Raw genomic sequence first — 27,687 nt, forward strand, 5'->3', positions numbered from 1 at the left:
GCACATTTTACTAAGTTGCTGTTAAAATAACAATGAAATGCTGCGCTATTGACTTTAGACCAGGTTTTGTTGGTCAATGGCGCGATCACTTCCCGCTGCCTCAAGATAGCAATACGCCAATAATTCACCTGAACACACCTCTCTGTAAGACCAGCACGTCCATAGGCGCAAAGATGGGCACAGGTGCATTTGCTATTTAAACGACGTGGGCGCTGGATGGGAAATTGACAACTGCGTCGGTCTTAAACTAGCAAAGACACTTGCGTCGGGCTTTGCGCTGCGCCGGGTGCAAGATAGGGCCCCTCTGTGTCTCAGGGTAGGGAACTCGTAAGAATTGTTTGAGGAAGCAGTCAAAGCAGCAGCCAGTTTTTCCAACCCCAGGAATTGTGTTGCCAGCTTGGAGGAAAGTAAATTAGCTCAGTGATAGGGTTGTTAGAGTATGCGTAATAGGACTGATGGAAAAAGGAAAGTATTTCATCAAATAGAAGTCCAGTGGGTTTAATGCTCAGACATGTATAAACATTGAGCTGGAAGTCATTAGCCAGACTTGTCTAGGTTTATGTACACTGAAGCTGATCCCGAGATGGCTGTAATGCTGCCTAATCCTTTGTACCAGGTCTCATCTCGCCTCTCTTTACCTTTTTATACCGGAGCATCAGTGAGATCGAAGAGTCCAATGCGGTTGTTTGTCTTTGCTATATTTCTAAATCCATTTGCGGCTCCATTTTTAGCCAAAGATGAGGACATCAATGCAGTGGGATAATGGCATATAATGAAATTAAATTCTCGCCTGTGCTTTTAACAGAGGGCCACACCATGTTTATGTGTGTAAATCTATATATTTCTCAGTTTTTATGTAAAGTTTTTATGTCAGTGCTCTTCCTTCTATCTGTCTAGTCCATTAATTTTAGTGAAAGGTCACCAATACTTTAAGCCAAATGCTAACATGCTCAAGTTTAGCGCCTATACTGTTACCATGTTCACCATCTTAATTTAGCATTTTGGCATTCTAACATCTTATATTTAGCACTAAACATGAAGTACGGCTGATTTTATTCGTTTTGCAGGTATTTGGCAAAACCAAAGTAATGGACAGGTTGAAATTTGGAACGCCAGATAAAAAGTCAAAGGATCATCTAAGTCTTTGATTACATTGTCTGGGAACTACGTATGAATGTCTGTACACAATCTTGTGCCAATTTATGTAGTAGATGTTGAAATCTTTTACAGGATAGGTTTAGGGTTAGTGAAAACTGTGACTCGAAGATGACGCTAGAGGTAATGTCAGGGGTCACCAAAGTCATTAAGATTCATCCTCTAGGCACCAAATGTCTTTACAAAATGTCATTGCAATCCATCTAATAGGTGTGACATATTTCAGTCTGTACAGACCACAGTGTGGCTAAAAAGACTAAAACAGAATCAATTTACTTACTACTTAAACAGAACTGTCTAGGTTTATCTACTAACACATATGTTATATATTATATCATGGTTAATAATCAGTGATTAATGTTATGTTAGTAAATCTAGTTAGCATATAAAAGTTTACATGAACATTTGTGGGCTTAAAAAGCCATACTTCAAATTCATTGCCAGTGAAGCCTTTCCAATTATCACCTCTTTCTGACATAACATCCAAGATATATGTCTCGCAGTTTCTTTTACTCCATCCATAAAGCCACCCTGCCCGGTTTTAGAGCTAGGTGTCACTCGGGTGTCATAAATCTCTGAGTCTGTGGACAGCATCAGAGACAAAGCTGTCAGACTGAATCCTTGCATCTGTTTGAGAAGAACAAGATCAAGACAGAGGCGGTTGTGGGGGGGGGGTATATGTCGGGGCAGGGGGTATTGAAGTGGTCAGTGAGGAGCAGACAGAATGGGGACAAGAGGAATAATAGAATAAAGTGGGGGAAAAGTAAAGTGGTATGGAGGCAGTACAGGATTGATAGGAGTGGAATGAGCACAGAATTGATTTAAGATGTGAAGGTTTTGGTGTCAGCAAGAGGTTAACAGCTGTTCCAAACCTGGACCAGTCCCCACTCAGTTTGAATGGAGGCCACTTTGGCTAGAGTAGATTGTTTTGGGAGCCATACATTGTTCAATTGTCGTGCTTGTTGTCTGCATTTGGAACCCCGGGTGTCCACATGCTAAAGTCAGTTGGTGTGCTGTAGGGCAGGGCAAATTGTTTGCAATATTGATATACCACAATATGGCAAATGCATGCAAAATACCATCTGAAAAAATAATGTTCAGTGCATTCAAATGTGTTATAATGTGTGTGTTTTAACTGTAGTTTTTAATTACAGTTTGCTTAGAATCATTAACTTACAGTGTAACAGTATTTTATAAATCACTATATGATTGGTTATTATGACACGATTCCACTGAAAGTCAGTAGGAGCTTAACTTAAATTATCTCCCAGCCCCAGCGGGACTATAGACTGTGCCAGTTAATTAAAATGATCTATGTTGGGGGCGCACTAGTGGCCTTAGGGTTAAGGCGCCAACCATGAACCCTAACATCCCTGATTCACGTCCAGCTGGGACCTTTGTTGTGTGACATTCACTCATTTTCTGTTTTCTGTCTATAAAAGCATTAAATGCCCCAAAATAATTATATAATTATGATAATACAGCATATTATCTTTGGTTATATATCACTGGTCTTATTTGTGCTAATGCAAATGTCCAAAATTTGGGGGAAACTTTTAAAAACATGATACCTTAGACAACAGTCGTCTGATTTTATTGAAACCAAAACTGAAATGATGTCACTTCATGTGTGCTCTTGTCTCACTGTCTCAGAGTTGCCATCGGTCCTAGATGACATTCAGGCTTTCACAGATGTTTTAAAACTGACTTAGAACTTTAGGCTCAAACTCTTTCTTTTCCCCTAAAATTTAAACTTTATAAAATCTAAATATTTAATACTGTTTTATTCTGTATCTTCTCATTCCAACACTTCCTTGGCTCTACATAATGCATACATCATACACAGTGTAGACAACTTGTTAAATATTGTATGCACCTGCCATAGTTGGTATGTACACTATGGTACATTTGGGATCTCCACAAAATAAAGTTCTGATTTTGAACAATGCTTGATAAGACAACATGAGTTTAAGAAAATAAATTGGGATTTGTTATGTCAGAGTGGGCGGGTAATTTAGCATTGTTTACCGGGGTTTGTGATGTTATTGTGGGGTTGCAGCTGTGACAAGGTCTTGTGACAAATTCACATAGCTTTATCAAGACTAATGAAAATTGCAACATCATTAAAACTCTCACACACAAGTCAGTTCATCTATCTGGAGTCAACAGATTTCCTCAAAATCACACAATAGAGAGAGATTACAATGTTAAATAACAAGAGAGGAATTTAGGACTTGCCTCCTCATTTGGACCCCAGCCCACCTCTGTGTGATCGACAGCATCTGAATGACTCTGCTTGGCCACACACATCAGTCATGTCTTTATTTGCTGAAACAGCACAGAGTGGGTGGTGAATGGTGACTGTCAGTCAAAAATGTAGCTGCAGAGCTCATTTTATTTCATTTTAGCTGAAAAGTAATACAGTCTTCATTTCCATGGTATGAAAATAAGGGCGATAAATGTAATCTTGACATAATGCGGGAGCTGAACTCAACCTAATGATGTATGGGAGCATATGCGCTCAGTGTAACCCTCCTGTAAGAGAACCAGAGGTGGAGGATGTGGTGAAGTTATAAGGTTTATAATGGACAACTCTTTTCAATTATTGATTCTACTGTCAGATCGCACTCTGTGGGCTACATTGTGATTATACTGGTCTAGATGGGCTTATTTAATACTATTCAGTTGCTAATTAAGTCTGCATCTCCTTACCTAATATAATGAAATTATGGCTGCTTATGCTAACATGTAGCTGTGATTTATTTTTTATAATTTTTTTGGGCTGGATGATACTGAATGCGGTGCACTCAAATGTCAGCTGCATTACCGTAAAGATGAATGCGTAGTCAAGTGAGAATAGATATGCATTAACAGGATGAATGAATAAGATATGACACGTGTGCTAAATGTGTGTACAATAATGACATATCATAATCATAAATATCAACCACTAAGATCCCTTTATTATACTTTCTGGCATATTAAATTAGCACAGACTGTAGCTTTTTTTTCTTTCAGTCCACCTCAGACCCTGTTTCAGTGATTTTCACAACCTTCTTGAAAGCAGGAGCATCTGGAAAGTCTTTGGCACTAAAAGTGTTTTCAATCTTGTTCTTCACATTTTCCAATAAGACCTTTAGTGTGGAGTTTGCACTGTGATTTCAGTGCACCTGCAGAGGAGCCTGATGAATAGGGAGATGCACAGTAGGTGACAGTGTTTGTGTAGCAAGGAGTAGATAATAATGTCAGGAGTTGGCACAGGAAGGTGGAGGTTTTGAGTGAGGTGAAAGAGGAGGAGGACGGAGATGAAGATTGTTTCCGTAACTCTAAGCTGCCAAGTAGCTCAATTGTAATTCACAGTGATCCTAGACGGCTGCATTTATCCTGCTTAATTACTAACCTGCAGTCATAAGATTGCTTTTTGCAGAATTAAGTGTGTGTGTGTGTGTGTGTGTGTGTGTGTGTGTGTGTGTGTGTGTGTGTGTGTGTGTGTGTGTGTGTGTGTGTGTGTGTGTGTGTGTGTGTGTGTGTGTGTGTGTGTGTGAATAATGAGGCTTAAGTGGATCAGCGCCTTGTAATGAGCTTTGTGGAGTGATGAGTAGAAATTGGTTGTTGCGGTAAGTAGTTTGATAGTCTGCAGCATGACAGAAAGTCACAACTTTGTTAGATTTAGGGACGAAGAGATTAATCTCTACTGTATGTGGACGTATAGTTTCATACTGTGCTCAGTATGAGAATGCACTAAAATAAATTATTAATCGGTAAAAAGTATAGAGATAAAATCACAGGTGGTAAATCTATTTATATTGATATGAAAAGAAGTCATTAGAGACAATCAGGGAGAAACTGTAACAGCTGAAGAGTCACAAAACTAAAATAAACTATTTTATTTGTAAGTTTAAAGAAAACCTTTTTCTTTCATGTAGACTTGATCTCTCGTTTTTCATTCTCACAATTAGTTATTAAGAAGCTTTTCCAAATCCAAAATGAACAGGCTCACTCCACTCACAGTACAACTCTTTGTGAATACAGCTTTGTGACAACTTTAGTGTGCAGTTAGTATGTGGATGATAAAGTACAGCTCTTGGAGCCAACAACGCAGCGATAAGGTTTCTCTCTGTGTGATGTGCGGTGGCTAGCATGACAAGCCAGACCCACATCAAGATGTTGGGTCTGGGAACTCACTATTGGCAGGGCTCAATCCGAGGGGTGTGATAAACGCTTGTCTTTCAAATTCCTTCTGCACGTAATAGGATAGCGCTACAACCAGGCAGAGCAACAAAGAAGGTAGCGAAGCTAGTTGATAGATTAAACTTTAAACTTTTGCCGTGTCCGGTTGGCAAAACTCCGAACACATCTTCCTTTTTTAAGAATGATTTCAGTGCCGTTCTTTGTTCTTTTCTCAAAGAAAAGCTTAACTCCAAGTCTTCCAGAAGACCGCTGTTCCCAGCAGCAGCAGCCATAAGCCCGCCCACCGATTCTATACACGATGTGATTGGCCTGACCAGAATTTGGTTTTTCCAGCTCGCAAGCCAACAGAGAGTGCCTAGACCCCCCTGGCTGCAAATTAAATTTGCTGCCGCTAGGGTGCGTCTATATTTGTAGGCTATGCGGTGGCATAACACGCAGTGAAGTTTTTGACTCATTCAGAGGAGCACTGGGGTTTCTAACTCACACGTTTGCAGTCCTTTAGATGAAACAGCAACTACAGCCAACCATCAGTCCCTGCATTTTGAGGGGTCAAATGTCCCTCAGCAGAGAAGCTGCAGCAGTACATCTGAACTTTTTTCATTTGAACCCCCCGCCCCATTTTGGTAAAGTTATAATTGCATTTTACAATTGGCAAACTGTTGGTAGCATTTCAGCATTTCAATTCAACAGACACCCTTAGTGTCTGAGTAACATCCACACACCCACACAAGTTTAAAGTTGCTGGCTCTTCATTTAGTGTTAGCCTGAGATGGTAAACTGATGATGGGTTGCCTTGGCAACTTTGGTCCTAAAATAATCACAGAATCTATTAAATCAATGTTGTGAAGGCAAACTTCTGTCAGTGAATTAATGAGTGTCTACACAGGCACTTTTTGGGAGCTTCTTTAATGAAGACCATATTTCTTGTATATAATGAGTGAAATAAACGTGTTGTTAGAAAAAATTTGCAACTCTATGCATTTCATGCAGTATTTTCTCTGCATATTGTGGGTTTTACTGTAATATAAGATATTCTTGTTACATAGAAGAACAAGAGGTGGTTTGAATCCAGCAGCAATGTACCCATTATTAAAAGTTATGACATATCTACTGTATGCATTCCAAGGAGCAATACATTCTCTGTAATGTAAAATGATTTATTGTCTTTCCATTGACAGTTAAAGTGTTGGAAATCACTAATCTCAGTTAATCTTAAAATAAATTCTAATCCAGGAGCACATCTTGTTAGAGGCGGCTTTTCCTTGTATGTTGAATGCATAATGAAATGAAGAAGAAAAAAATGACGTGCTCTGCATGTAAGTGATGATATGAATCGTCATGGCTGCCAATCCAGACATTTTACAAACAAAAAGGATGAAAAAGTGGCATATATTTTTTTTGTTTAAAAATGTAACATATGGCCAGGTTGGTGTGATTTGTGAGTGTGTCTGTGTGTAAGTAAGCCTCATATTCTCGTGTGTACCTGCTTCTGTCTCCAGGTGAACACAGCCATGCATGAAGCCAAGCTGGTGGAGGAGTGTGATGAGCTAGTCGAGATAATCCGCCAGAGAAAACAGGTCATCGCTGTGAAGATCAAAGAATCCAAGGTAAAGTATTCCCAGGATGACTGTATACTTTTTTCAGTTTTCGGCTAGAGAGAGATTTTACTACAAGATTATTCAAATGCAGCTGGAAATATGAAGATGGCTGGTTTCAGCAAGTTAAAGCTACATTGACTGATTTTTGGCCATTAAAGGGCATAAAAACAAAATGTAAACAAATATAAGTCAAATCATTTCACTGACCGTTTGGTGAATTACTAAAGCTAAAGTGTACATGCCGCCCTCTGAGCCATAGGGCGGAAGGATGCTGGTTCGATTTCCGGCTCCTCTAGAGAGAGTACCGAAGTGTCCTTAAGCAAGACACTGAACCGCTAACCGCTCCTGATGAGTAGGTTGGCACCTTGCATGGTAGCCTCTACCATCAGTGTATTAATGTGAATGAGTGTGTGAATGGGTAAATGTTGTGTTGTAAAGTGCTTTAAGTGCGCGGTAGACTTAAAAAGCACTATTTAAATGCAGTCCGTTTACCGTTTTACCTCTGGTTTGGTCTCCACTAACCTCTGAGAAAGATACGTAGATGTTTGACTTTCTTCACCAGCTCGTCACTAACATTGTGTGTCGTTTGGTGGCGGTCAGGTAGCGTACATTCGGTTTGCTGCTGGAAATGGTGTTGATGGGAGTGGTGAGACTAAACCATATAGAACATCTTTGTTTAGCTGTGCTTTGAAACTAAAACAGAGAGCTAAAAGTAGCCAGCTCCATAGAGATACAGAGTTTAAGGATAATTCTTTGTATTGCAGTTTTAGGTTTATTGATTTCACATTGTTTCATTCACTACATCAATTTAAACAGGTACGCCTAACTGCCATTTGAAACAGCCAAATTGGCAAATACATATTTAAGAAACTCAGCTCAGCTCAGCAAAGTCCACTGGTGGAGAAACAGGGGTTGAGAATGAATATGAGAGCAGGAGCGCTGTAGACAGAATATATTCATCCAGGTCTTTCACTGTTGTTGTTTTTTAATGCTGCCTCTGTAGTTGCTCGCTTGTTTACCCAAACATACATCGCATGGACGCTTTAGGAGAAATGGAAAAGACAAGTGAGGATAAAGAGAGCAGCAACTGCCTCTTCCACATGTAGGCAGCCAACCTGAATGTGTGTGGAAAGAATTTGAAATGGCAGAAAGACGGTTGTAAACTTGTTGCAGGACTTACTGTACAGATGTGTGTGTGTGTGTGTGTGTGTGTGTGTGTGTGTGTGTGTGTGTGTGTGTGTGGGTGTGTGTGTGTGTGGGTGTGGTGTGTGGGTGTGTGGGTGTGTGTGGGTGGGTGGGTGGGTGGGTGGTTTGTTGCCCTATGAGTGCCAAGGATTTTGGACAGAGGCAAACTCTAAATCTCACCCTCCCAGAGGTGAAGTTTTAAGTGCTTGTGGAAGATCCTCTGAGGGAGCAAAAAGAGCTTTGTCGAGAGATGAAAGATTTCCAAACACCGTACACAAGGACTGAAGTGTGTGGGTGTGGGTGTGAGAGTGCAAGCGTGTCAGACTGTGTCCGCAGCGATTGTAGACAAAGAGCAATGCTTGTTCTCCTGAGAGTCTGGGTCTGTAAAAGGCTGTCTAGCAGAGGGTAGAGGAGTGAAATGCAGGAGATGGAGAATAGAGGGAAGTACACATAAAACACCAGAGAACCGCTTGATTGATGTCACCCTGCAGGTGATTTGTTAATATTTGAGACTGTTTAACGGTCAAGAAATATGAATGAAATGCACCTTGAGTAATTCAAATAATCAGGGATGTGTTAAAATGGATGTTTGCCTGAGAAGAGAAAAGAGGAGACCACCAGAAGTAACGTAGGTCATTTAAGGCATTTCAGCAAACAAAACAAAAAAGAATTCTGTTAAGGACAGTGTCAGCAAGGGAAGTGTTCAGAGGTGACTCTGCAACAGAATAACAGGATTATGCAGGTGTGATCATGGTGAGCAGAGCCTTGCAAGGTGCTCCCATTCTCTCTCTAAGGAGACTCGGCAGTCATGTCTAATCTCTCCCTGCCCAAACAAAACACACACTATTCCCATGTTCTGGTGTGTGTCTGCTTGTCCTCCACCATTCTCTGCATCTCTTTCTCATGCGGAAAACCATTTCAACTCCTTTAGAGCCTTAATGATTAACAACTTAAATGTTTTTTTTTAAACTCACTTGATTTCTTAAAACAGACACCACTTTTACCTTCAGTGTACAATGGCTGGTAGAGTAGAAAAACAACAGCATTTGTTAAATATGTATAACAGTCTGTGTACGTTTACCTGACAATGACCTCTTTGGGCTATGCCAATTATGACTGCTGTGTATTAAAAGGGCAGGAGTAGCGTGACATTGTTATTGTTATGCTTAGGGTAGGGGTTGGGGTAGGTGGTTGGTACAAAGCATGGGAATTTGACAGCTGTTCACATCCACTTTCCTGCTTAAAGTTGGTTTTGATTAACCATGACCAAAATATCTCCTGAAAATGACTTTAAGGAATAGTTTCACATTTGGGGAAATGCATTTGTTTGCTTTCTTGTCAAGGGTTTGATGAAAAGATTGATACCACTTTCATGTCTACAGTAAATATATAGCTGGAGCCAGCAGTTGCTTAGCTTAGCTAGCATAGAATTAGCATAGAGTTTAGAAACCATAGACAGCGAAATTAATGGACAAAGCGACGCCGTAGACTTCCCATGGAGACCAGTGAAGGATATTATATATATATTAGAAGCACTTTTCCGGTGATGGCTGAGCGTTACTGCGCAGCCTCAAACTGAGCTTGACGACGTAGATGTGACGTGTGCAACCTGTCTGAAAGTTTTAAGTCTTCTGGTAGCTGTGCCAAGAGAAATCTCAGTCATTCCGAATCTTGCAGAGAGGGAGAGCATAGGTATATATAAGGAGATAACATGGGCACAGGGAGTGATGCCAGTAACGCGTTACTTAGTAACCAGTGTTGGGAGTAACGCGTTACAAAATAACGCAATTACAGTAATGTATTCCTTTTTGCTGTAACGCAGTAATATAACACACTAATTACATTTCGTTAATATTATTACCCGTTACAATCTCAGTAACGCGAGTTACAACGCATTTTAACGCAACATTTTTTAAGAATTTCCCAACACCGCGAAGCATTTGTTCACAGGAAAAAAAAGCCGTGAGTATTATTTCATAACATCTGTGTCCCAACAGGTGACGGTACGTCAGCGCGGACAGCAGTGTGTCCGAGCCGCTGACAGATTTAAACATGTCGGGAATGAATGTTTAGGCTTGCTTACACGTAAATCATTGCAGTTTATCAGCCACGGAGAGTAACTCTGCCTGTAGTGGAATGGCTTGACGACCAAAAACGCTTGTCTTTTACTGTGACCATTTACTGTTCCATATGTTTCTCGTTCGTCATGAACGGTAATAATTATTACAGTTGCAGTTTTCCAAACAAGAAAGTGAGCAACTTAGCTTGATGGACATGTTAGATCCATAGGGTGCATCCATAGACTGTATTTGTTGCATCAACAACATGCATAACAGTTGCATCTCAGTAAGCTAGCAAGAGTACACAAGGTACACAACCGACAACTTCCGTGTAGGCTACTTCAAAATAAAAGCACTTCCTGTGACGGTTCGCAGTAAAACTAAATTACTGTTAAACAAATAAGGTTGTGTACCTTTTCACATATCAGATGTAAATCAAGTACTGTAAATAATGTAAATAGTGAGTTTTAATCACACTATAATTGACAATTTCCTTTAGACTGTTTTAAACTAAACAACATGAATTTCTTATTTAAGTGCTTTAAACATTTTACAACAATGCCGTACTTCAATACAATTGTAAGGTACTTTTAATTGAGTATTTTCATTTTCTCCTACTTGCCTATTGTACGTTTTACTAATCTATTTTTTATAGCTTTAGTTACTTTGCATATTCATATTAATTATAAAAAATATTATGAATAATCTGTGATGTATTAAAGTGGATAAAGATGAGACTTTATTGATCCAGTGGTGAAATTCACAAGCTAGCTGCCAAGTCCAACTTCCGCTGTTATTTTGGGGAAAGTAACTCAAAAGTAATGCAAAAGTAGTGTAACGCATTACAATTCAGAGACAGTAATATTGTAATATAACTAATTACTCTCAAATGACAGTAACTAGTAATCTATAATGTATTACATTTTGGAAGTAACTTGCCCAACACTGTTAGTAACGCGTTACTCTAATCTGACCACTTTTTTCAGTAACGAGTAATCTAACGCGTTACTATTTCCAAACCAGTAATCAGATTAAAGTTACTTATCCAAGTCACTGTGCGTTACTATTTTTGTCATTTTCCTTAGTAAAAATATATATATTTGCTTTCTTCTTGCGTCTCGGGGAGTGAAGTCACGTATGCGTCAAGTCACGTTTTCAGCATGAGGACAGGTCACGTTTTCATCATGTGGACAGTTCACGTGTACCACGCAGCGACACAAACGTAAACAACAATGGAGGGAGGAGAGAGATGCACGCTTTCTAGCTGGAAATACAGTCACTATTTTGAGTTTGTGTCAGCTAAAGACGGCAATATTAAGGTTCGTTGTACACTCTATGCTGGTGACGAACTTAAACTTAAACAGCTCATGTAAGTCGAAACTGCCTGCAAGCTTCTCCTGACTATATGGTAAAAAAAAGTTGCGTGGTTAGGAGCCATAACATGAGATACAAGGTAATGGAGCCTTTTATACATTGTCGTGTTTCTTTAGAAATAAACAATGGACAAATAAAGTCTTTAAACGCTTCAGATGTAAAGTTATTCGCTGTCAAATTGACGCCTAAATGAATGGAAGTCAATGGAATGCGACAGGTGATGGCTTATTAGCATCAAAATGGCTCCTAGGAGGTACGCTTTGCAGAGGCTCGCTTACCCCCTTGTTAGAAACTGCAGAAATGGCTAACCAATTAGCTAACTAGCTCACCAATGCCAGATGGATCAAGATTAATGTAAAAATTGCCCGGAGTTCTCCTTTAAGAGAGAGCAAATGAGTAAAATTTAGTAAGATATGTATTATTGTGCGCTTATGTGGATGATAGCAAACACACAAATAAATGTATTGAGCACAATGATTTTCCTTTGCCCAGATTAAATTATTCCTTTGCGTGATAATGATTACATCCTACAAAATATATAATTCATGTGCAAAGTATGTTTTTCTTTGCTCAAAAGTTATATTTAGCATTAGATGAGGGTGTCTTTACACGACGTGAGACGCTCACACACAAACACAGACCCTGCCATATTGTCCATTATTCAGAAAGAGAGGGAGTAATCATCTTTAAAATTGTTGTTTGGTGAACATGTTGCCAAATAATAACCTATCCATTAAACCCATCTTGTCTTTCCTCTCTGTGCAGTCAACAACCTGCTTGAATGTTATTTTTAGTGACAAAAGATTATGGTCAGTAGACAAGAAGTCAATTGAAAACTCTATTAAGAAGTCAGCTAAGAGAGGCTTCTAAGCAGCACCAGCTTTCCCAGCAGTTGAAAGGGAGTGCACATTAGATACTGTTTGGATTCTTTGAGAGCTTTTGATGACGAGCTCTTAACCGATCGTCACCCAGTGTGTTTTTTCTGAATTCTTATTTGCATAATCAAAGCACTGCAAGCAAAAGTTATGTTGCCTTTAAGGGCACTCATGATTTTAAATGTTAAATCTGCTCTCTTTTTTGTTTTATTTTAGTGTTTAGATATTCAAGTTATTAGCTGTCACTGAAAGTATGCTTTTTCAGACAATTAAGCTACTCTACTTTACCATTTGCCATTTAAAGGTTCACCAAGGTTTTATTTAATCATCATTGCCAGGAGGCTCTCCATACTAAAGCTGCTATTTAATTCTACAGCTCACCTTTCGTTGACAGTCTCGAGGCTCACAAGCAGCCTGTGTTATTTCCTGTGGTGAGATTCATCAAACTAAGTTTATTTGAGGAATCAGGATATGAGCCCTAACGAAGATGAATTGATTACTTTAATTTCAAATGAGCATAGAATGGCTTCCTTATGCTCAGTCGGAAATAATATTACAGTACAGCCATTGACTAATTATAATCAAAACAGACCAAACAAACCCTATGTGTGTTTGTGTATAATCTGACCTGACTGATTGACCTGCCTCTTGACGTGCACAACATGTTTTTTTTGTGATGAAGATGAAGCAAGTCAATAAGGGCATTTGTGGGCCAAAATCATCCATTTCTTGCTTGTTTTTCAGGGCATGAAATTCCTCCAGCTGCCTGGTACATTGGAAACATGCACACCAAGTGCATTGAGATAAATAAGTGTTTACAAGGCAGAAGCAATGTTACTGTGGTTTGGTTGGTTAGGGGCAATAAAAGTACATCCATAGTGGTTTCTAGCCCATTTTGCAAATATTTTTCTAAGTACATTATGCTACGCTCATTAATTAATAAACAAGGACACATTAGGATTAGCATGCTGTAACCCCTGCTCTGACGGTTATTATATCGTATAACAATGCATTATGCTATTCATCTCTGCCCTTCTATTATGCAACATGTTCATTAAAGGTCAATGTGAAAGAAAAGAGCCAATGGTCTCGCTTCAACTCTCACCTCTGTCCTCTCTGCTGCATTCTTGGTGTCTTTCTGTCTCTGTGTTTTCCTGTCTTATGTCTGTGCATGTATCTGCATCACTGTGTCTATGAGCGTGCTTATACATGGAAGGTTCCTTATTGAATGTATGACTGTCACAAGTTGATCAAAAAGGCAGATTTGTGAGAAGTTTATCTGAAACATGGGTTACATCTAGGGCTGAACGATTAATTGCATTTGCGATAATATCGCGATATGTTAAAACGCGATTTCCTAATCGCAAAGGCTGCGATTTGGTCTCGATTTGATGACTCGCAAGAGCAAATCAGTCTGCACTACGCAGAGAAAGCATCAACTTAGCACGCTAACGCTACACTGTACCTTGAGCTGATCTCTGTCATTCAAACAATTCTGAGTTGAAGTTTAAAACTTTTACAGCCATTTTAATAAAATGAAGGGTTTTGTTTGGGCTCGAGTCCATACATGCAGTTAATGGATACAGGCACGCAGAACTGAAGGCTCGGTTGGCAACGAGCTAGCTCGGATTAGCGGTTAGCTCCGGTTAGCGGTTAGCTCCGTTATAAAGATATAAAGATATGGGTGGAGGAGCTGCCACGGAGAGGGGTAACAATCAGACTGATAAATGACGGTTTGGGGAGCTTTCACAGCAGCGTGGCCGCGGTGTTTCAACGGTTTTATTAGTACAGTTAATCCCACGGCAAGACCACAGCAACTAACGTAACGATAGCCTCTCTGAGCAAGTGCAGTGTTGACGGTGTCGGCACGCAACTTCACGAGGGGGAGGGGCTGGAGGCAGCTCCTCTCTGTGCACTGTAAAAAAATATATGTGTGTGTGTGTGTGTGTGTGTGTGTATGTATATATATATATATATATATATGTGTGTATATATATATATATGTGTATATGTATATGTGTGTATATATATATATATGTGTATGTATGTATGTGTTTTTACTTATTTAACTGTCTAGTGTGTAATTGTGTGTTGTTCATACTATACAATGATTTATTGTTTGTCTTTGTTGAATAATACAGAAGACAAAGAGCTTAAAAAAATAATCGAATATCGAATCGCAATCGCAATATTTGGGGAAAAAATCGCAATTAGATTATTTTCAAAAATCGTTCAGCCCTAGTTACATCACTGGCTCGGCTGAGTTTAAAACAACATCCTAATGCAGATTTTCAGGTTTTTACTCCTTCCATCAGTTAGATAAAGCTAAATTAATTGCACATTATTCAAAGATTCCTTTGACAAGATAATATTTACTCAGTGTCCAACACATTCAGTATCTATCCAAGACTCCCGCAGAGGGTTTGTGTTATTTTTAGTGTTGTAATACAACTTCAGCTTTGTCGATAGTGTGCAATATGGCAACTTGTTGGATTCACCTAGCAGGAATCATCTCAGGGAGTGCTACCAGTGCTGACCTTCTGTTAGTCTTTTAAAGCAATTTGGCAGGAAAGCTGAATTATATTTTCAGGAAGTGTTGAACATATTTGCGGATTAGTGACTGTCACAATGATAAATGCCTCATACCGAGAGACCAAGAGAAAAATTGAACAGTCCAGTCACCCAAACAGCAATGTATTCCTTCAAGGCTCAGATTGAGCGATGAATATAAATTGATGTGTTGCAACATAGCGACGTGTACTGTATTTGTGTTTGTTCCAGGTGATGAAACTGCGTAAGTTGGCTCAGCAGATCGCAAACTGTCGCCAGTGTCTGGAGCGCTCTAGTGCCCTCATCACACAAGCTGAACAGAGCCTGAAGGAGAACGACCACGCCCGCTTCCTCCAGACCGCTCGAAATGTAGCAGAAAGGTGGGTGATGTAATGCAGAGACACGCACAAACATATGCACATAAACAGTGAGGGAGAAAAAGTGACGTAGTGGACGGTAAACTTTGCTTACATCTGTGGATGTTTAGAAGGTAATATTGTAGTTTTCGGTTGTTGTTTTGGTTATTTTACACTACATCCCCAGTGAGAGACCTGGACATATGCACATCAACAGGCTGCTTAGAAATGGTCCTAAAAAGAGACCCACAGAAATAAATGTCCTTTGACTATCAGTGGTAAGACACAAAAATCTTAAAACCCCTGCCCTACGTTACAATGAGAATGATTTTGTTCTTGTAAGGCTGCTGGTGAAATCAGCATTATATCAAAACCTTTTTAGCTCCTGTGATCAATGCCAGGCCTCTGGTGAAAATCATCTATCTGTTAAGGCCAGCTCTGCCGTTTCTCTTTCCGCCTTCCTTCTGTAATACCTTCATCCCTTCCTCCCACCACAGGCAGCCGACAACTGTCTCTCTCTTTCTCTCACACAGAGGTCTGTGCAAAATCTGCAGCTAACGTAGCATCTTTTTATTTGGCACGGACTCTAATTTTTTCTAGCACCTGGCCAGGCGTTTTATTGGCCGAGTCGTTTCTCTTCACTGAGGAACACAAGTCTCAAGGACTCTGCACTGCTCGGTAACCCTGCCAGCACTGTGGTTCAGGCTGGCTCCTGCCCCAGACGGATCACTGATGCTCAAAGCAGAAGTAGGCACAAGTTTCCACAAAGCTGCACAGACTATGGAGTCAGTGTGTCAGTGTGTGTCTGGTTTGTCTGTGTTTTGATGGCTCTCTGGGTTAACATACAGCTGTGAGTTAGTGGTAGTTTATGTTGGAGCAGGCTGCAGACACTATTTTGTATTTTTATTTGATTTTATATTTTACTCTATATTTTCTTTCCCTCCATCCTTCCCTCTCTCTCTCATCTTTTTCTCACAAACTACTTGTCTGCCACCTCACCCCTCTTGTCATCTCACTTCCTTCCTCTCTCTCCTCACATTTGTCTACCTCTTCATCACCTTTCATCTTTTCCTCCCCTCTCTTCCTCTCATCGCCTCATCTGACGTCTCGGCCCTTCTCTGCTCCCTCACCTCTCCGCCGTTCCTCTGACATTTCCTTTCCTCGCTCCCGTGTCCTGACCGCTCTAAAGGGTTGCCATGGCGACGGCCTCCTCCCAGGTACTCATCCCTGACGTCAACCTGAATGAGGCGTTTGACAACTTTGCCTTGGACTTTTCCCGGGAGAAGAAGATTCTGGAAGGACTAGATTACCTAACAGGTCTGTCTGGTCCATGATGGACACCTACAATATATATATATATATATATATATATAGCATTTACATGTGCATTTACTATATTTGACAGTGGTTTCTGCTCCGCTGCATTTAAAGATGTACTTTACCTCATGTTAATCTTGAGGTGACACATTATCTCTCTTAGAATTACTTATATATTAGTTCAAACAAGTTAATTATGACCATTTATAACTTTTGTTTTTACTATCAATCATGTTGATGTTGATTCCTACACCTGTAGCTCCCAGCCCGCCATCCATAAGAGACGAGCTGTGCACCGCCTCCCATGACACCATCACTGTTCACTGGACGTCAGAGGACGAGTTCAGCGTCACCTCCTACGAGCTGCAGTACACCATCTACACCGGCCAAACTAATTTCATCAGTGAGTCTTGTGTACACACACACACACACACACACAAGTTTAGTAATTAGATCCGCACTGTAGATCACATGCACTCAATATCTAGGCCTAGAAGGAAGTTCATATTCAGTTGCATTTCAGCAATAGCTAAATGCCGTAAAAGTTCAATGTAATATAGAATTGGGAAACTGACAGACATATTTGATTTGTTTCTGATATGCTTCACTCAGGAAGTAATTCCTTTAAATATCAAACTGGCTATATAGAGCTTTCAAAGAAGCATTCCCATCCAGTACCCATGCAGTCACCAATAGAAACAACTGAGTAACACTGGTAATGCATTTTTTTTTTCAAGATTATTTTTTGGGCATTTTCAGCCTTTATTTATATAGGACAGCAGAAGACAGGAGAGAGAGAGGGGGAATGACATGCAGCAAAGGGCCACAGGTCGGAGTCAAACCAGTGGCCGCTGCATCGAAGAGTAAACCTCTATATATGGGTGCCCACTCTACCAACTGAGCTATCCAGGTGCCTGTAATCCATGATTCTAACTACACTCTTGAAGGCCGCTAACATGAACCCTCCTGCTATATCATTAGAGCAAAATACCTGCATGGTAACTTCAAAGACTCAAGATCGGTGCATCTCTCTGGCATCAGTAGTGTTTTAATCATCAAGAGGGTTTTTATCAAACGCTGCCAATTCAAAGAGCTTTTAAAGTGAGATTATGTAACTTTTTAAAGAAGAAATAACATCTTACTCTTACAAATGAAAAGTTGAATTCATAAGAATAAAACACTATCTTACTCAGGGGTTTTGCTGCTAAAGCTTCACATGGTCTGGTAAGGCCAGTAGCTTTTGGTAACTAATGTTAGCAAATTTTAGATTTTGCTGCTAAATTGACATTACAGAGTCAGTTTTCTGGATTTATGACTCTTCCCAGCTTGTGCTAACTGTTATGCTACATTTTATTCACCAGTATCTTGTAATTGTGCTGCTGTTTAGCAAAAGTGACATAATCTCACTTTAAGTCTGTTGAAAGTGGGTTCTTTTGACTCATGCACACAATATACACACATGAGCACAAATATGGGAGATGGCAGTTTTATTAGTAGCATTCACCATAATAAGAGTCCCCCAGCCATCATAATGCACAAATACCTATCTGCACCTACACACACACACCCATGCACAAGCTCAAAAGAAATCTGACCTCTCTGCAGTCACAAAGAGACTAAATCTGGAGCACCACAATACTTTCAACATTGCTCAGTTTTATTTTCATATGTTCAATATTTAATACCAACTGTGTTGCATAACCTAGATTTTTTGTCCAGCTTTAGTCTTTGTTGTTCTCCGTGCTTACATTTATAGAGAGATGGAGCTGAGTTATCAAGACTTCTTGTTATAAAAATAGGACATACAGTACATCACGAGGGGATGCTTTGAAGAGATTCACTATTTAGTATCTGGTTTTCATTTAAGCTGTGTGAAACGATTGCAGAAAAACGAGATGAGAATGTAAAATCACTGCTGCCCTCTTTTGATCTCTTCTGTTTCTCCCTATACCAAAGTTCATCTTTGTTTCAGCCTTGTCAGGATATCAGGATTTATATTTGGGATATTTTGCAAGCATTTTGGATCTGGCAGCAGAGTTAAAGTCTCTCAAATCTTACGTTTTCTGATTTGCCTCATAAATCCATCTCTAACCCTGTAATGCTACAGGTCTTTCTATCGGTGCTTGTCTTGTTACATATTGTCTCTGTCGGGTGAAAACCTTGCATGTACAAAACCGCTGTTTTTCAGGAAATTAAAAACGACCCGCTAATTTGAAAATATTTGATTGAGCTATTTACCTATTTACAAAGTCAGAAGAAATCGCCTTGTCACTGTTTAAAAATTTGTAAAACCCACAGACAGACATAAAGGGTGAGCAATAGCATTGATTTATGAAAAGAAAGACAAAATATGGAGATACAAGGTTATCACCACCATGTGGCTGTCTATGCAGCCCTTCATGTTGTGGCTCATAACTACAGAGCATGATGCTCAGAACATGTTCTAAGTTCCTTCTTTAAAGTCAAACCCACCACCATGGTCACAAAATGGTTTTTGATTTGGATCACTCTTTAAATATATTATCCAACCCTCCCCATATTTTGCATGCTATGTCAGAATGAGCCGTATTTGTGTGCAGTTGTAACCAACATTATATGACACAAGCACATAATATGTCTGAACAAACCTGCAAAATGTGATGACATTTTGCCAAAGGTGGAGGCTACGGCGTTATGACACTGTACATTTGTTATGACACTGTACATTTGTACAAGTTGTAATATTCCTGGACAGGATTTAGATATTTACCAAAAGCCTGGCCCCTGTTAGCTAATCAGCATCACAGCTGATTGTCTATCACTACATAATTGAAGGGAAAGAAAGACCACGGCAGAGGAGGAGAGGAACTGGAGAAACGGGTGAGAATCAGAGTGGATAATGGTTACATAGGGGAGGTGAGACTTACCACTTACATAAATGAGGAGGATATGATTGATGTACATAACTGTGCACGTGCACATACACCTGTGCCTCTCCACTTTCCCTCCACTCTTGAATCCCCTCATCATATCATCTCTTCTCCTCTCCTCCTGTCTGTGCAGCCTGACATTTCTCCATCTAACCATGCAACTCAAGTGCCCCAGCCATTTGAAACATCAGGATACATTTCAGCTGTGATAGGCTGAGTGACTCAGATATTCAGCAGTGTGCTGCCACAGAGTCCTCAGAGATTCACAGGAGAAACTGAGAAAGAGAGAAACCCATTTAGCCTGCCATGCCACTTGAGTTTTTACCATAGCATTTTTCTCCAAGTGGCTAAATGCTCCCACTTGAGCACCATCGTTTCTCTCTCTCTATTTCCCTGGCCTCATCCTCAGCCTTGGCCCTCCCATGAGGACTGAGGTCTTGTGAACCCTGCCTCTGCAGGATCATCCAAGCACGGCAGCAGAAAATAGAATCAGCAAGGGAAACCAAAAACCATGGAGAAAAGTAAGCAGTGTCAAAAAGCCAAATATGACTCCAAGTAAAGATGTCTGTAATAGTGTAGCTGCTACCTGTGGCCCTTTGCAAGTTGTAGTGTCTAGTGTTGTTGACCTATTTGTTTATCTGCCAGCTGACATCCCCAAGTATCTACTTATACTCTACATCCACGCCACTGAAAATATTTGTTTTTCTTTTTACTTTGTAATCTCATTCTCATGCTTAAAAACTCATACACATTATAGTCAGTTGACTTATATTTTATGATGATTATTGCTGCAATGAAGATCAAGAAAGATGGCAGGGATCAAGAGGGTGTAATTGCTGATTAATTGATCTAGAAATAGAATATATGATTTCCTTTTTCCTTTTTGTTTTTTTATGTTAGACAGTGACGCTAATCTAAACACTCTGACTTCAAAGCTACACCTAAGACAGGGATGTCAAATTCAACTTCACTAAGGGCCACACTGGAAAATAAGAATCACATCAAGGGCCAGCCATGTTTAGTTTATTGATATGCTTTTATTTAATCAAAACAGTCAAATACCTTTGACTGTATTATTGCGTGTGTCATATAGTCTTCTCACTTACAGTTGAAAAATCGGTCGAAATAAATTCCTAAAGAAGTCAGGAAAAAGTTCCTCAGCCATCATCAAAAAAAATCGCCCCAAAACGTCGGAAAAAGCAACAAATGCGTCAGAAAAAGTGACAAAAACGTCGGAAAAATTGGCAAAAAACGTCAGAAAAAGCAACAAAAACTTGGTGGGTCAAAATGTATTGTGAACCTAAATTGATATGCGGGCCGGATCATAATATACGAGGGGCCGGATTTGGCCTGTGGGCCTTGAGTTTGACACATGTGACCTAAGCTAACCACCTCTATGTTCTAGCTTCTTATTTAGCATACAACACACATGAGCGTTGTATCATTATTCTCATCTAACTCTGTGAGAAAGCAAATAAGCACATTTCTCAAAATGTCAAACTGTTGTTAATGAATATTAGATATTTTGACTACCTTAAGAGGAAATCTGTTCTGAAACTGTTTTGTAAAAACAAGAGACTAATGTAACAGCCTCATCATGATGGCCTCCAGTAATAAGTCTTCCCACTTTATATCTGTAGCACCATTGTAGGCTCTACAGCCACTTTGTTTCTTTTAATGCCTCCTCATGGCTGTCATATTAATAACTATTGCCCTATAGTATTAACGAACAAGGTTTAGCAGCCAAATAGCCTCACTAGTTCCATACTCATCAGTTTTCCTGCACTGCTCATCTGATTTGTACTGTATCTGTCTGGACTGATGGTCCATACTCCTGCTCCAACCTCTGCATGACTTGCATGTTAGCCACACAAGCAATATGTGTATTCATAAGCACTAGTCTGTGGTGAAGCATTAATATAATTATCAAAAGTGAAAAGCATTATCCCAGTGGGCATTAGGAAAGCCCAGAGTTTGGTAAAAATCTCTGTGTCTCGACAGGGCATCTTTCAGAGTAACAGCAGGATCAATGTTCGTAGCAGAGTTTGATGAAATGTTGATAAGGGTACAGTCTTTGCAGGAAAACACCCAGACTACAGTACGTTTATCAAAGTTATGTGGAGGCACCAAGAGGTAGATGCAGGTGATACATAGTATTGTTTTTAATGATGCACACCTGCTCTCTCTCACACACACACATACACACACACACACACACACACACACACACACACACACACACACACACACACATGCACAGTCTGTTCCTCCAGAAAAAAATGAGTAGCACTTATACACACATGCAACTCAGAAACATGCAGGCTCCCACACACACACAGTCAACATTAACTCGATGTTGCATCATAAACGACAATCCCTCCTGTCGTCCCAGGATACTTTGAGTTTCTGTTCCCTCCTCATCTGTCCACAAACAGACACACACACACACACACACACACACACATACACATATACACACACACACTCTCACTTGATGTCTGGATGTAAGACCTAAAATCTATTTCTCCCCCTTTTTCTATGTCTTTTTACAATGGCATGTTCAGTTGTTGCTCCACTACACTTTGAAGTCACAATGCTCCCAATAGCAGCAGCAGAAAGCCCCTTTTCAGTGGTAAAAGTAGCAATAGCAGTATTGCTGTGTACTGACCTAATTTGATTTAGCAAAAAAAGGGAGAGGTGCTATGGAGATCAAAAGCTTTAAAAATGCAAAGCAGCGTGAAGTCCTTCTCCCTCGTCTTTACCCTGTATCTCTTCTTGAAAGCTCACATAACATTGTAGCCTCCCTAAACTTCTACAGGAAGCATCGAAAAAGACAGGTGGGAGGCATAATTTCCAAAACAAGGGACAGCTGTCCCAGTGAAACGACATACTTGTTTTTTGTAAGGATTACATTGTTGATAGTGGGTGTGTATTTGTAAGAGCAGGCTGAGATATAATGCACACGGATCTGCTGGCCAAATGAATCATGTACATGCAAAGTGTAAAGAAGCCTCTCTTAAACTCCCTCACGTTTTCTTTCTCTCTCATCTTAAAGGAAGATGAAAGCCCTCTGCGGTGTATTCTTTGTCTGAGTAAAGCTCGTAGAAGTTGGCAGATATGTAAAGACGCAGCCTTCACTTTTACTTTAACAGTCACCTCCCTTCATTCATTCTTAAAGCCGCCTCACTTTTAAAGGCCTTATTTGCGTCCTGTGAAGTATTTATATTTACAAGCAGACTCTCCACTATTACTTATGCATGCTGTTGCCATCTTGTTTAATAATTCACAAGGCCTACTCACCAGAAGGGACAAGGCAGGCATGGCCCTGAAAGCTCTCTCCCTTTAAGGATTTTTATTTTCCTGCAAATCTGTAGGGTGGAGGAAGGATGGGACAATGAAAAGGATTGTTATTCTACCATCATCTACAAACATTAACTTCAGTTGTAGTGCTACAAAATAAGATGCTTTGTGTGTTTTGGCAAGGGTATATTTGAATGTGTTCTGAATTTTTTCGGTGGGTGAAAGAGATGTTAAGGCTGGAGTTTTTTTGTGATTGTTGCGGGCAAAAATCCTTGATTATGCGGCACGTTTTCTTAAAACATGCGATGGAATATGCAGGATATTTATGCAATTTTATGCGATGAAATTGCGGGAACTTGCAAAAATTGCGGGAACTTGCAAAAATTGAGGGAACTTGCAAAAATTGCGGGAACTTGCAAAAACTGCGGTTTGATGAAAAAGAAAAAAAAGTGATTCCCCCAACACCCTGCTTTTGTTTTTTTACTTTATTTGAAAAAATAGTTTACAGATATCATCATAGTTTACTGATGTCATCGCAATATGTAAACAAATAACATACAAAAATATATACAAATAATATAATATGAAAGTAAAACTAAAAGTAATAGTATAAACAGAGGGAAATAAAAGATACAAAAGAGACAGACTTTCAAAAATCATAAATAATATAGACAGCAGGAGTACTTAAATAAAGAAAATTTCAGATAATATCAGATATTAAGATAGCTTTCTTATTGGATACCAACTTAAGAGACTTAAAGTACATGTCAAATTCGACCTCCAACACCCTGCTTTTCGATGAAGTTCACGTCGTGTAATTACGTCACTTCATAACGTTCCCATGGCAACAGGGGAAAATGGCTGCTCTTGTGTGAAGTAAACACAACATTTTTCAACTTTCTGCTAAGATATATGTGACTTTTTTGCAACGAAAATGCGGGGATTATGAAATCATGCAAGCCCCGCATATTTTACGTGGAAATCGGCAATTTATGCGGCGAAAGTGCGGCGTATTTGAAAAAATGCGGCCCCCACATAAATATGCAGACTTTGGCTGATTATGCATTGAATTATCCGATCGCATAATCGCGTTTTTCTGGAGGGACTGATCATGGCAGTAATACTCAGACTGGTGGAGAAGTTAGCAGTGTATTTAATCACTCATCAATATTCATGTGTTGTTACACAAACATTGAACATAGCACATTGAACGTGGTAAGAGATTCCCTACAGTCAATGACAATGTCAGTAAAATCTATGCAAGACACAGCCAGTACACTGACTGGCACATTTCACACCATGTTTGTTTTTTCACACATCCACTAGAAGCACAAGTGCTGCAGTCTGTCAGATTTTGTCAGATTTTCCAAGTTTTGCAATATCTGATTCAAATAAAGTCAACAACAACAACTACAATCTGCTATCTTAAATACACAGCTCTCACCTTGTGTTGAACATTTTAAAGCTTTAAAGGTCCCATATTGTAAAAAGTGAGATACCTTGTCATTTTTTATTATAAAGCAGGTCGAGGTGGTACATAAACTGTAAAAGCATCAAAACGCTCAATCCAAGGAAAAATGCACACAGTCTGTATTTAGAAAAGGTGCCTTTAAACGTCAGGACTTCCGTACAGTAGTGATATTACAACTATACTAGAAAGTGCCGCTACAGTGCTGTTACAATCATTTCATGGCTGCAATGATGGTGCAGAGCACAGATGTGGAAGACCCGGAAATGCTGACCAATCAGAGCAGACTGGGCTTTTTGCGGAAGGGGGCTTAAAGAGACAGGCTCTAAAATGGAGTGTTTCAGACAGAGGGAGAGATCAGGTATATTCTGACAGACAGTATGAGAAAAATAACAGTATTTTTTAATATTAAAACATGTAAACATGTAGTAGAAACACAAAATACAAGTGTGAACCTGAAAATGGGCATCATATGGGACCTTTAAAATCAGACAAACACCACTTCATAAAATGATATGCGGTGGGTTAGTTAAGGGGAAGATAGCAGTAATGTTAGTGTTTAAATTCATCCACGTTATTACACACAAGACTAGAGGCCAAAAAGAGCATCCCATTGTAAACGAGCCTCAGCCCTGAGCTCCTATTTCCTTATCCTTCACAGTTGGCTGAAGCCGAGACACTGAAAAGACTGTGTTTAGAAGCAGATGACTGCAGAGCTAACCCAGCCATTACTAACCCTCTACTACAAGCCACTTTGAATCAAAGTGCCAACAACTGTGCTCATGTTGGTATTTCTCACATTGCCATACATTTGAACGTTAAAGGTATCACACTCTTTTGCCCTCCGGTGCTTACTACAGACATTCTGTCATATTGTTGAAGTACCTTGTTCTTAATGGGTTATAGATTCAGCTTAGTGAACAACAATATCGCCTCAGGGGAGCTCGCTATGATAAACCTGATGGAAAGGTAATGAGGTGGATCAGTATGTACACACTGCATGACATCGCGGGCTGTATGGTCTCTGAGCTTCTTACTGATGTGTGATGTTTGGAGAAAAAATAACATACTGCTGTGGTCAGATTTTTGTGGAGAACTGTTTTCTTGCTCTTTCGAACATCACCAAAAAGATTCTCAGTAGGACTCACTGTGCTTACCCTGAAAACAGTAACAGTTACTCATGCTGTATGTGTATGTGTGTGTGCGTGTGTGTGGATGTGTGTGTGTGTGTGTGTGTGTGTGTGTGTGTGTGCGTGTGCGTGTGTTTCTGTGTGTTTCTGTGTATCGGCCAGGTTTGTACAACTCGGCAGACAGCTGGATGATCGTACCCAACATCAAGCAGAACCACTACACGGTGCACGGCTTGCAGAGTGGCACCCGTTATATCTTCTTCGTCAAGGCTATCAACCAGGCAGGAAGCCGCAACAGCGAGCCAGCCCGCCTCAAAACCAACAGTAAGTGAAGGCTCATGTCATGTGACACCTCTGCCTGCTTTTCTATGAATATTTACAAGCCTTGCTAATTTAGTTTTTTGATATTTAATACAAAGTTTTCTTCTGTCTGTATCATGTGTGCAACATAACTTATCAAAGCTCTCCCCATGGGGGTATTTTTGATTTATAAATAAGTGAAGGATAAGTAGCAGAATTAGAACTAATTTGATTAGTAGAAAAAATATTTTCTGTCCAAAAGGCAACAAGGTATGTATGATAGGATGAACCTGGAACAGCGCCTTTAGTGCTTGACAGATTTATGTCACAAACATTTCCTTTCATGTTCCATGAGCGCTTCCATGAATGATTTTCGTTTATAAGTAAATACAATGCAGAATGCAAAATCTGCTGGCAATCTCTGGATACAAAATGGAGTGTGTAAATGCAAGGTGTCAAATAAGTGTTTCTTTTAGAAATGTATCATATTGAAACACTTCTTTTGAGATGTGAAAGTTAGGTGTCGTCTATCACATGATGTGTTAAATCAGGAAGTTGCCAGTTTTGCAGTTGCAGTATCCACAATGAGAACAGAGAATCTGGATATGAACGCACTTTCTGTGACTTTTTTTAACAGAGGGTTTGAGATCAGACATTTTTAACAAAAAAGTAGCACAAACTAGCCTGACTTGCATTGGGTAAACCAAAATGAATGTCATCTTAATTGCTTAAATGTTACTCGTCAGGTTGTTTAAGCTATCAGAAACGTTTTTTTACCAATTCCTTTTAGCAACATCTCTCTCTCTGTCTCTCTTGCTCACTCTCTCTCTTTCTGTCACAGCTAAGTTTCTCAGTTTCATGTTTAGCAGTGACTTTTTTCAACACTGAGGAAGTTCTTCTCTTCTTCAATAGTCACACTCTCTTTGTTTCTGGCACGTATACAGTACTTGTTTCTCAAACTGGGTGGAAGCAATATTTTTCACTTTGAAAATAATGTGTTTCATTGACACCTCTACCTATTTTTGTTTTTTGTTTTTATTCTCTGCTGCAGAATCTTGTCCTGGACCTGAAGTGTCCCTGTAACAGTACCCATAAACTTAATAAAGCAATGATGAACAAAATGTGATTAAGTAAACGTAGAAAATGTGTAAAGTATCATAAGTATTTAAGTTGGGGCATGTTAGGTTACAGTTAACCCAATATACATATTAACAAGGAAAACATACTACACACCATACAGCATAACAAATAAATCCCCAAAGTAAAAGATGGGCATTTTTAATGTACCTTTTTGAAACAGTAAAGAGGGACAATATATGGCTGTCTGTATGTAAATATTCCTCAGCAATGTTTCAGGCTCAACTGTAGCATATAAAGGGTTAAAACCTCTGCTAATTAGGATTTGCCTCAAGGGTGCTCAATAACATTTAAAAATTTACAGCAGTAGTGCAGTGAAGCTAAAATGGAGTTGAAATGCCAACTCCTCCTCTTAGCTGCTGTCTGGAGTCTGGCTGTGGCATTTAGGATTAACTGTAATCTGGATACACTCTGCTAAATTTAAATAGGTGTGTGGGAAACCGCAGTAGTCAGGGGATCTCAGTCACTGACACAAACACACACCCTCTCTCTCTGACTTTACCGTTACTCTCATTTGACCTCTAAATTAACCTGAGCAGGGAAAGATCCAGGGGTGACACTTAATCTAAACCTGTCAGCTCCAGTTTTAAGACTAATGACCAAGCACAGGCATAAAGAAATATAACTATAAACACCAAGAGAGTATTTGCTGGACTTCTATATAGGGACTTTACAGTGTAGCCTGCACTCTATTGAAGTGCTGTTACTGCAATCATAGTTTATATCCTCGACATTGCACTTCCAGGATTATTCCGGTTCCGCAGGATATTTCACCGTGTGTA

General features: G+C 39.7%; 1 protein-coding gene across 3 annotated transcripts in view; it reads left to right on the plus strand.

Annotated features, from left to right (window-relative positions):
* Nucleotides 1–27,687, plus strand: part of mid2 (midline 2) — a 167,994-nt gene that overhangs the window by 112,878 nt on the left and 27,429 nt on the right. For all 3 annotated transcript variants that reach the window (XM_039813358.1, XM_039813357.1, XM_039813359.1), the window contains 5 exons: nucleotides 6,846–6,953; nucleotides 15,220–15,368; nucleotides 16,534–16,661; nucleotides 16,921–17,064; nucleotides 25,631–25,792. In XM_039813358.1, coding sequence (XP_039669292.1) covers nucleotides 6,846–6,953; nucleotides 15,220–15,368; nucleotides 16,534–16,661; nucleotides 16,921–17,064; nucleotides 25,631–25,792 — 691 coding nt within the window. The remainder of the gene's footprint in view (nucleotides 1–6,845; nucleotides 6,954–15,219; nucleotides 15,369–16,533; nucleotides 16,662–16,920; nucleotides 17,065–25,630; nucleotides 25,793–27,687) is intronic.

The sequence above is a fragment of the Perca fluviatilis genome, chromosome 10 (genome assembly GCF_010015445.1).
Source record: "Perca fluviatilis chromosome 10, GENO_Pfluv_1.0, whole genome shotgun sequence".
Classification (NCBI taxonomy): Eukaryota; Metazoa; Chordata; class Actinopteri; order Perciformes; family Percidae; genus Perca; species Perca fluviatilis.